Genomic DNA, 12,015 nt, shown 5'->3' with positions numbered 1-12,015 from the left:
CTAACCTCACCTGTTTTTTACCTCGCGTGGACTAAAAGTTGATTTTTTTTTTCTCAAATAATAGAAAGTGATCTATATAAGAGCTAATGTTTTCGGTTAATGACCCGCACCCAGATACCATAGGCCTCCCAGGGGGCCTCGACAAGGATTTATGTATTTTGGGTAGAGCATAAAGCACTTGTGTTCTAGGGAAGGGGACTTTGAGGAAATCAAAGGTACATTTGTCAATGAGATTTGAGTCAAAGGCCTCCTCCAAGATCTTCTCAAGTTCAATTTGAAAAGATCCCATTAATGCTGCTTGTATAGGTTGTTACCAAACTGTATTGTCCAAAATCCTCATAACCATTCCAGTGTAGTACTCGTTGGTCATTATGACCACGTTTCCACCCTTGATCACTATATTTCTATTATTCTTTAGATCTTCCAGGGCCGCTCTATCAACAGGGGTAAGGTTGTCTTCCTTAATTTTATACTATATTCGTATAAACGCATGCTCAAAAACAGGATCTCGGATCACATTTCAGATATAACAGCTCGGGATCTGAGATCGCCTATAGTTAGGCATTTTGTAAGTACACACAATGGACAAATCGACAAACTGCGCTTCTTTGTACTGGATAGGGTTCATAAACATAGAAGGGGAGGTGATTGGGACAAATATCTCCTGCAGAGAGAATGTAGGTGGATTCACCAGACAGAAGCCTATGAGGCACCTGGATTAAACGACAGTATCAATTTTAGTGGTTACCTCTGATACATTTACCTGTCAAACATAATGCCTTTCCTTTTTTTTTTAATAAAAATTGTATGAATCATACATCCATGTTGTTAGAACTCTAGTCAGAGACTGTGTCGTGTGAGATGGGATAACAGGAATATGGCCAAATAAACCTGTAATTTTGATCTCCATACCTTTTTATAGGTGCTTTTGGGGTTTAGAACTGATTTTGGATCTTTTACACCTTCTTTGGGCTTATACTTTATATAACTATTCTTTTTCCCTCTCTTACAAACATGGATCAAATCTGAACAGTGTCTACACTGAGTTGAAATTGCAATCTAGGGCCGTTACACCCATCCCCCTTCCCTGACAAATCTTTGTAAATGTATTGTTTAGAACGGCATATTGCCGCCTACAATACGATTTTGCTTAAGACAATGTTATTTATCCTATATTTTAATAGTCTCAATTTAAGATACTCATTTGCAGGTTTGCAATTTTTGGGATGCTGTGACCGGTCGGAGAGCCACCCTAAATGTTGCAATATACTAACGAACTTGGTTTGACTGGACACTGTTTAGTGGGTTGATGGACATGTTCTCTGTGCATTTGCTAATCTGTGACTAGTCATGGTTATTGAATATAGATTTATATTGTTACAAATGAATACACTGAGAATTGAAATGTACTGTTTAAAGTGAATATATGTAGTATCAACACTGAGCAATGGCTCTAATACCTAATTAAGAAAACCTGAATCTTATCAATCTCTACCAAAGAGCTATTTAAATCACCTGCATCTGTGAAATGTTACACGCCCTTCTGAGGAAGCCCCGTTCGTTGGGGGGGGAACGCGTCAACGGTTCGCGTCAAGGGTTCAGCGTGTGACTAGCTTCCCTGAGGACCCAGGACTTACCACTTGTATGTTATCGCAGTGATCGAGAAGGAGAGCCTCTGCTATACCGATTGTATTGAGCGAGGTCCGCTCAAGCAACACAGCGACAGCGGAGATCACCAATTTCTAATCCCTGATTAAGCACATCACTGGATACCTTGCCCGTGGAACATCGTTCACCCCCGTTGCAGGGGAATTGTCGGGCCACCTGTCCACAGTTGATGTGAAGTGAAACAGGTCGGGATCAAACTCAATGGAAGTTGGTGCAAGTGGTGGAAACATTTAAGCGATCAGCAGGATTACAAATGTTTTTTGAATAAAAAACCTTTACTAAGAATACCACTGGAATATCTATCATAGAAGTACGGACTCTTTCCCTTGTGGCCACAAGTGAGGAACAAGTGAGTAATCCTATCATCATATGCTGATACATTAGTATCCACCACCTCGTAAAGGTGTATCCGTTCATATCAATGACTGCTGCTCTGCCCTGTGGGTATTTCAACCCTGTTTATTTCTGTCCCACATTGAGTCACTTCAGGGAAGCTATGCGATTTTTAAATAAGTTTTAAATGTAATGAGGTGATTTATCTTTGTGTTGCAATGTTTAAATAAATATGTTTGGATGCACTTTATATTATACTTGAATATCTATTTATTGGAGGGCTCCTACTATGGGATTTCTATGCTAGGGGGTTTGCGCAATTGTTTCTAATGTCAGTCATCACCTTATATAAACTACACATATAATAAACAGTCAAAGACAAATAATCCGGAAATCTTTATTAAACTTTCATTAACTATGTAAATGCACACAATATTATGCAAGCATTTGCCCTAGGAGAAACAAAATGTAATTTGGTAATAATGCTTAACTGGATTAAATAAATCATCATTACAGCCTGCACTAGTGTTTATCAAAAAAGTAATACATATTGACATTTGCCTTTGGTTTATATGTATATATCACTCAATATAATTTACAAAGCAAAGAAAAAACATGCACATCTACATTAATATACAAAAGAGCATTTGCATGCATGCATAAAATAAATATACTTACAAAACAACTTGATATATAATTTGTGTACTGAACAAAGCCTATAAAAAGTAACATTTTACTAAAATGTGTACAGTTTATATTGAAAACTACAATATAGTTTAATATACAGTAGACGTCCTCCAAAGAAAGGAGCCTTTTCAAAACTAACCCGCAATGTATTTCTATTCAAAAAGCAAAGGCCGCTCAACATTTTTGTAAAATGAAATAAAGATTTGCATAAAAAGTGAAATGGTCACATATAACGTGTAAGGCAAGATTACAACTACAATAATGTACATATCACTTTCTAAACGCCTGCTGTTGTCAGGTAATCCGCAATTAAAAATTAGTTTTTGCCTCGTAACATATTCAACTCTACTGCGGAAAATTGTATAGTCAAATATGCTAAACGCTGCTCTTTGTCAGAGCATGGCAGCTTGTTAAAATCATCTTATACAATGCCAGTATAGAATTTCACTGCATTAACCCACTTACTCACAAAGTGCATAGAAAAATGTTATGTCATGTTCATTAAAAAATTGTTTGACATCCAAGCACACTTTTCTTGACAAATTCCCTTTAATACCATATGTAAAATTAAAAAAAAACCTGCATACATACAAAACCATAAAGGAGGCCAATTAAGTTGAGGTACAAAGCACTGCAACTCATCCAATATTATTAAAACTGATCTGTGGAAGATTCATTTTTGTTTAGAAGTATTGCACTTTGCGGATTTCTTTATATAAAACAAACAGAGATAACAATCCAGAAGTATGGATTTTACATTTAGAGATTCAAATTTGTAATATGCTTTACAAGATTAATGTACAACTTTCAGAAATAAATTCTCGTGCCCGAGTGGCAGGGCATGAGACATATTTAGTGTTTGACCTTAATCAAATGTGTTTCTGTTTAGCTTGTTTGAAAGTGCAATTCAATTTTTTCAACCAAATTGGGATAACACCTATTTTATATTTGTTACAATGTTTCCATTCACATAGCATAAGCTAAAAATATTTAAAAAAATTCTGCTTACAGTTTAAATTGCTTTTACTTGGGATATGGTTTCTTGACTTAAGTGTTAACATTTCTACTTGCTTCTCCTTATTTTGTAATTTTATCCGGGGTTGCGATTAGAGATGTTCAGACACCAAGTACCGTACTTAGTATTTGTACCGATACTTTTCCAGCTCCAAGACTAGACTAGAGAGAAACTCAAAAGTTAGGAGGCAGCTGTCATTTTTAAGGAGCATTGGCTACAGGGCTCCTGGGATTTCTGCATCCCTGTTTAAATGTATGATTTGATAGATAATTTTTTTTTAATTTATATTAGGAATACGCCAATACCATTTTTTCCACACCAAGTACCGATACTTGTCCAAGTAAATCACAGATACCAATTATGGATACATTTTTGTTTAGTGTCATGTGACAGTTTTTCTAAAACACTTACAGATTAATGATTTCAGGACAGTGGTGGAGCGCCAGGGACATCTTCCTTTAATAACCATGCAATTAACATCTCTACAAAAGAAATCAGTAAAAATGTTTACGTTGTACAGTAGCTGCCATTCTTGTAAGTTTAAATTTACACTTCTGATGCTTTTTGTCACAGTCACATTGAATTTAAAAGAAAAATCATGAAGAAAAACACCATAGAAATAAATTATGGTGTTATCTTCTTTGGTTTGTTCTGTGAAGTACTTTGTGATTCCCCAGTACAATATCCTGTGCTCATGAAAGAAGCTACAAAAAGAGTAAAAGTGCCAAAAGCCATCACTAAAAGTGCCCAATATGTTTCCAGGCTCAAAGTGCTCACAAATGTATTTTTTTTTCCTATTAAAAAGGTGCTGGCTATACAGAGTGCTGCTTTTGAAAGAATGTACACACGCTGCCTCAAAAGAAAAGGTTTGCTGGCACATATGCATATGTATACACCAAGTGGAGAACATAAAACTATAGCATTTTATTTTTTTATTAGAATATCAGCTAAGACATAAAAGCAACAAACTGGCTACTTAGGCACACTGATTATCTGAGCAAATAATATGATTAGAACAGGTAACAAGCAACTTTTACCTTAAATTTTTACCACTTGTTCCCTAAAAACCATTACTCTAGTCGCATCTACTAAACACATTTCTTTGCATTCTGGTGGACTAAAATGAAAGAAAACCAAAACCGTAGCATGCTTTTAACATACCGCAAATATAAATAGTATATAGTATGGAGCCACCGACAATTTTAAAGCTCATCTAAAAGAAAAAAAAATCCATTGCAGCTTTCTAGTCTCCAGATGTGCTGGTTGTATTAGTTTGTTTAGGGCAAGAACATTTTTAGCAAGTGCAATAACTACCTGTTGATCTTGCCAGAAATACATTGTCCTTTTCCCTTCATATGAGCAGAAAAAGCAATCTTATTTTTATTGTGTAAGCTACTAATTCCATCAATCCACTATGTAAAAGAGATACACAAAAGGCAGACATGTTTGAAGTCAAGCCTGTGGGACAACCATGGTTCACTCCACAGATACAGTGGAGAAATAAATGTAGATACAAAAGGATCAGTGCAGATACCCAGTATTTGGGCGAGTACTCGTACTCGCCCAAATGCTCCGATACTGGAACTTCGGGTCAAAGGGAGATTTATTCTGACCGGCAGTGCCGCAAGGGAACATGGAGCCTGCTTCCCGGGCAAAATCAGGAAGCCAGGCCGCGGGTAAGGAGTAAGAAGCAAGCTTCCCAGTCATTCTGCATGGAGCCGGCTTCCTACCCAATCAGGAAGCCGGGCAACGGAGCGTGTAATGACTGGCTGCCCAGCTTCCTGATTGCCCAGGAAGTTGGCTCCATGCTACCAGACGTACCGGTATCGGCAAGTACCGAAATATAAATATCAGTACTCGATACCGAAAAACCGGTATCTGTGCATCCCTAATATTTGCAGAAACATAAGTTGAACAAGGGGGAAGAAAAAAAAGCCTAAAAACAGAACGAATGCAGCAAACTGCAATACATTACAGTTGAATCTAGGTTTAGATAGTTGGGGGGTTTTACGTCATTTTCAGGCCTAAAATGTGGAATATAACATGGGTGCAAAAAATAAAAAAGGGCCTCAGTCATGAAGGGGTTAAGTAGATTTATACTTAATGTAGAGTTTCAGCAGATAAAAAGAAAACTGCATAGCATCTCAGAGTTTAAAAAAGTATAACTTGGCCAAACTTTTTAAAGCTTTGGGCAGACTGTCATGTTATTACTAATACCCAAGGTCCCATATTGGAGATCTCCTTTCACCTCTTATCCCAGGCCACCATAAATTTTGAATTTTCCCAAAATATAGTCATTGAGACATTGGTTACAAGGACATTATGCAATAGTGGATCTCCACAATGGGGACAGAGATAAAGTCAGTCTTCACAAAACTGATATTTCTGGTTGCTGCGAGAAGGTTAAGCCATCTGTCAATTTCTTATACCTGTCAGGGAGAGTTCCTGGGTGGCTGTTAACAGGACATATTCCCAAATATGAGTGGAAGCATCCATAACTGCTGGGTGAAGGGGAACAAGTAGATAATTATGTAAGGGAGCTCTCAATGAAGTAGTAACAAAGATATTTAAGAAGTCCATGGCTAACTCTGGCCACCAGGCTCTACCTATAAAAAAAACAGAATCATTTTGGATGCAGTGGCATTTTAAATTGCCAACAAGTACTCGTAATTTGCATACTAGTAAAACATAGGATTAACGGCGTTAAAAGAAAAAAAGGGAATTTTTATATAAGTTCAGACAGTCATACGCTTAGTAAGGATTTGATACGTGTACTTTTGCCACTCACTGCTCTTCTAAATGGAAGATGTTTGAGGATAGTCATGCTAGGCAAATACTAATGTCTCCTTACTCTAAACACAATAACCTAAAATAGAATGTGCAAAAATTTTGAAATCCTATATCCCAAAAAATAAAAAGCCAGAAAAAGTTACATTAATTCCATCCAATATTTAAATTATGTTCAACTAAAAATTGACTGCGCTATTGCTAGTAAATGAAATAATGCATCTCAATATACACAAATGGAGGCAGTAAACTAAGACATTACAGAACTTTGGCTTTATTCTGGGGGAAAAAAAAAAAACACAAAACGTTTCTAACTGCATAGATAAGATGACAGCTATGTGCAATGCTGTGTATTTTTTTTTTTTTAAATAGGGCAAATAAAGGTCCCACTAATATTATTCCATAGAAAACAAACCTGTGTGAGAAATAAAGTTTTTGTTAACTGCATAAACATTAAATGGCAATTTTTCAAGCATAAATTTGATTGCTTAAAAAACCCTCAATCAGCAGTTACATAATCTAATCATACTGTCCTCTCTATAGTACCGTTATTTTTAATTGTGTTAAACATTGACATTATATAATCTTCTCTAAGCCATCAACATCACTTTTAGGGCTAGTGCAAGAGTAGTCCTATGTATAAATTTGCACGCGTTTTCACACTGGATTCACATAATTTCCATTTGAATCCAATTAGAAAAATGTAGTCTTGGGTGAAAATTCAGAGACTATGTGAAAACATTTATAAAACAGACCTATTAGTTTATGTGTATCTAAAGTCAGAGCTGTAGCTGTTTTTTGTCAGAATTTGAGTGTTTGTGTAAGTGGTAGACGCCTGTCTGTGACACCTGTGAGTTCTGATTTGCTCTGCTGGGGAGATTCCCCCTTTCATTATTGTGCCAGTGGGCATTGCCACTGGAAATTGAAAGTAAGCGAAAGGCCAAAATTTGTCATCTACGAAATATACATAAGCTTGTAGTGAAACTATCCATAGATAGCGTGTGTAAAACGATCCATAGATGTGATAATACATGACGCAAACAAAGATCAATATTTACTGAAGATTATAAACTATTACAAGCTATTTTTTTGTCCTTTGAAGTGGCACTAAACTTAGGAGCTAAATCTTAAAAAATGCATTCAAGTACCTCAAGTGTTAACAAAATGTAGCTTGTGTATCTCTTGGTTGTAGATCCTCAGATCATGTCTGAATTGGTGCTGACAGTACCTTTCATTCTGGAGGGTGGCTAATTTGGTTTTCCATGGTCCCTGGGTGTGTTGGACTATAATCTAAATACTTTACATCAGGGGAGGGAGCTTGGAGCGGTGACTACTTTACAACACACACAGGGACCATGGGGAACAAAAGTAGCCATCCTCCAGAAGGAAGGACAACGTCAGCATGAAGTCAGAGATGATTTAAAGATCTACAACTGAGTGATGCACAAAAAAAGCTAAACTTTTATTAAATAGTTAAAAGGTACTTGAATGCATTTTTAAGATTTAACTCCTGATTAAGGTGTCACTTTAGGTTAAGTCAGAAAACACATCTGAGAATATTTGGTGTGTAGGCCTTATAGATGCTTTTTAACATCAAATCATTTTTTTTTCCCAATCTGACTGAAAATTCATTAAACTTCAAAAAACCTTTTAAAGTTTCAAAACTCTAGAGACAATTTCACTGCAAACTGTCATTCAAAACTGTTTTAAAGTGGTGTACTGCTTGCCACATTCCTTCACATTGCCTTCCTTATTGTAAACTGCCTTTAAATCAGAAAATTTTCCAGCATACCTTTCCCTATGTAAATTAGCCTCCTTAATAAACATCCATCAGTGGTCATGGATGCTAAGCACTTTCTGGCAAGAACTTCATGTAAGGTACCATGTTTCACTAGCCGAGAAAATTTAACAAACGGACATAGCAAGTTGTTGGATTTTCTTTTTTTTTTTAACAGTTTGCAGGTTTAATATCAATGTCTTTGCATTGTCCTGTATGGGTAAAGAACCTGAAATCTGTTTTATTACATTTTCATTTTTTATTACATTATCATCTCTTATGTCCTTGCAAAACAGAGGAGATTATATACGATTAATTAACCAGGCTCAACTGCATTGCACAGTGCTTCGTTGCTTGCTTACAGAAGGACAGACCACAAGGATGACATAAATGTGTCTTAAAAGGTTAGAGCGTGAATGTGACCTACTTTATTGCTCATCTGTGACAGAACAAAAATTGGAATTATCTCCCTAGATATGCAGTGTTCTAAGAGCATGTGAATCGCAGGAGCTGCAAATCATTTGGCAGGTAAAATAGTTCGCAATTTTTCAACTTTGTAGTTATCCGTTTAGCTTTAAATCCAGTACTCATTTAAATTAATACTAAACTCCTATAGGAATAACAAGTTAATGCTCACTCTTGCAAATGCATAAAAAAAATAAGAGGCAGGGAAACTGGCTTGATCATTTTTTAAACTGAAAATGGGCACAAAATAGAAAACACACACACGTAATATGTGCAAATTGACACTTTGTATTGTAACTGGATAAATCCTACTTATGGAATACGATTTAAAGCTAGGATAGGTAGATTGGTGTGTTTTTAAACAGGATTAAAATGGACAATACTTCTATCAATCATTTAACAGTTTTTCCTCAACTATGTTTACAGGATCAGTAACAACCATATATTTCTGTACATGATATTTACAGCTCATGTTATGCACTTGTGAAATAAAAAATAAAACTAGCAATTTTATTGGTCCTCTTAAACGGGAACAGAACATGGGGCCACTGTTGGCTTGTTTGTTAAGGTGCAAGTGTCAGGATTGCCTCCTTGATCCTATCCTTGCTTCTCATCTAAATAAGTCACCAATTTAAAACAAGTGTGCTGACTTCACTGACTGCAGCAGCGTCAACAACCATATTTCTATCCCAAGGCGTACTTTATCAATTGGTGAGCTCAAGAAAGGCAGGAAATACTATACTGCATGCTATTAAGTTTTAATACAGCAGTACATTTTAGAATATTTGAATATTTTTATACCATTTTCTTTACCACCTTACGCAGCTATTCAATTAAAAAAAAGAAAAGCGTTGAATTGGCAAACGGGTGTGTTGGTCATGATGTCAAAGTATACTGGAGAGTTTTGTACCATTTTAGAGAACATAAAAGAACCAAAGTTGTAAGTAACAGTGTTTATGAAAATTGCTTCTATTTACAGCCGATCTTGTGCAGCTCTTTCAAGGTAATACACATTGACTAAATGGCGTTTCAGGTGCTTTGTATATTCCTCTGCTTTCTTGAATGTACGATCACAAAAAATGCAGGTAAAAGTTTCAGCAGCAACAGTTTTATCAACCTGAGGCAATTCACCTGAAGGTTTTGGACATAAGGTTTCTTGAGCACATTGTAATCCATTTAAGCCAGAGTCATCACTTCTTTCTGAAACAGTATCACTTATATCACTGCCTTCGTGACTGTGAATTCCTTCATCTTCCTCAACATCCAAGGATGCACTACTAATGAGGTCAGATGGACGATGGTCACTGCATTTTGGATCCTGATCAATTGTTGCACTTGATGGTGGCTGAGGTGACGTTAAGACATCTGAATTGCATTGTAGCGAATTTTCCACCCGTGAGCTGTATTCAGTTTCGTTCTCAGGGTGACACTGAAGTTCTTCTGCTACTGCTGCAGATTCATCTGCTTGGGAATCATGGTCTGAGGTTTGTACCTCTGGTAAGGATTCTGTTTCTGTATCATTTTTTTCAGTGTTATGGCTCACTAGAGTGTTATCTGGCTGAGCAACTTCTTCATCACATAAACTATTGTCTTTTTCTAAAAGCAGCTCACAAGAACACTCTATTTTGTCATTAGTTGAACTAGGAACATTGTCTGAAGAAAATGCATCATTTACAATACCCTCTTCTGTACTGTTGTCTTCTCCCTGTTGACTGTTTTCTATGGGTTCTTTAGCACCAGACTGATCAGCTACAATTTCAACAGCACATGAAGCCCCCAAAGGTGTGTCAGATTCCCTGCTTGAATATTGGTTCTGCTGTAGATTATTTTCTGCATCCTTATCTACAGGTGTTTTTTTAGATTTGCATTTTGTAATATCAGTGTTTTCCAATATAGTTTTTTTCTTAAGGGGTTTCTGTCGGTTATTCTTATTTATAAATAACTTCTTTTTCTGGGACTTTCCAGCTCGGTTTACTTTTTTAAGGACTTCACGCACTGGTTGGTTATTTTGACCCAATTTATTTTTCTTCATACTGGTATTCTGTGCATCATGAGTATTCAGTGGTTTCTCAGGTGCCGAACCCAATTTTCTTTTTGCACGTCTAGATTTTAAGGCATTCTTATCACCACTTGTATCTTCAACAGTCTTAAGTGAAAAGATCTTGCAACTACGTTTGGTAACCTGGCCAACTGAAGCAGTTTTAAGTGTTTCACTTTTCTCTTTACCCAGTTTTAGTTTGCCATCAGTTTTCTTTTCTACAGACTCAGATCTTACTTCTGAGTTTTCTTTTTCTTCTTGCTTATTTACACTAATCTCTGAAACAGACATTTCTTTTTTTGTTCGCAGTTTCACTTTGGAAACATCCATTGTTATGTCAGTGCAACCTGAATGTCTGGACTTGATGTGATATTGTAAATTACACTTCTTAGATGCAGCATAATCACAAACAGGACACAGGAACTGACGTGGGTTGACGTGCAACTCCACATGCTTTTTGAAATTGCTGCGGTCTGCTGTCTTATAGTTACAGTGTGGGCATGTTAAAGGTTTTGGACCATTGTGGAGCTGCCTGGCATGCCGTGTCACTTCATGTTGATTTGACGCTACGTAGTTACATTGCTCACATTTAAATGGCTTCTCACCTAAACAACAAAACACAATATTAATATAATGCTTCAAGGATTAGAAATTGCTAATCACCACACAATTACAAACAGAAAAAACATGCAGCGTTCTATAAGAATATAAAATCCATACCCAGCTGCTCCTGTGAAGGCATTAAAGATAAAAAAAAGGCATTTTGTTAAAACAATGCATATATCTGAAATAAAAACATTAACTCACAATCTTTGTAGAGAGATAAAAGAATGTTTGCGTACTTACCATATCTTTTTCTTGGAGTCAACTAAGGGACACAGAAGTAGTAGTAAGTCAGTGACTGGGTTTGCAGCTACCTTGAGGATGCAGACACTAGAATACAAAAGAGTTGAAGGCCAGCTCCCTTTTAACCCTGCCCACAGCTGTGCTGCCCCCAGTTTTGTAAGAATACAAAAAAAAGGGTAGAAGGCAAGAAACTAGTGTAGTGAAAACATGTGGAATGATAAGCAAGGAAGAAAAAAACTGGCAATGATCAGTGAAGGTCCAAAAGCAACCCAAGAATGGGAGCTGGAAGGGTAATACTGTACCAGGATTCCAAGCAAAATGGGAAGCTGAACAATTAGGAATCAGATGTAAAAAAACGCTTATCAGACAACTCGAAGAAAAAAAAAGAAAAAAAGGGTG

General features: G+C 36.5%; 1 protein-coding gene across 1 annotated transcript in view; it reads right to left on the bottom strand.

Annotated features, from left to right (window-relative positions):
* Positions 1-9,628: 9,628 nt before the first annotated feature.
* LOC108799561 (RE1-silencing transcription factor A-like) overlaps positions 9,629-12,015 on the bottom strand; it is a 3,765-nt gene continuing 1,378 nt past the window's right edge. The window contains exon 3 of the mRNA XM_018571436.1: positions 9,629-11,375. Within this exon, the coding sequence (XP_018426938.1) occupies positions 9,706-11,375 (1,670 nt within the window). The 3' untranslated portion in view covers positions 9,629-9,705. The remainder of the gene's footprint in view (positions 11,376-12,015) is intronic.

This window comes from Nanorana parkeri, unplaced genomic scaffold (genome assembly GCF_000935625.1).
Source record: "Nanorana parkeri isolate BGI_ZX_2015 unplaced genomic scaffold, ASM93562v1 scaffold1759, whole genome shotgun sequence".
NCBI classification, from domain to species: domain Eukaryota; kingdom Metazoa; phylum Chordata; class Amphibia; order Anura; family Dicroglossidae; genus Nanorana; species Nanorana parkeri.
This window is presented reverse-complemented; position numbering and strand designations above follow the sequence as displayed.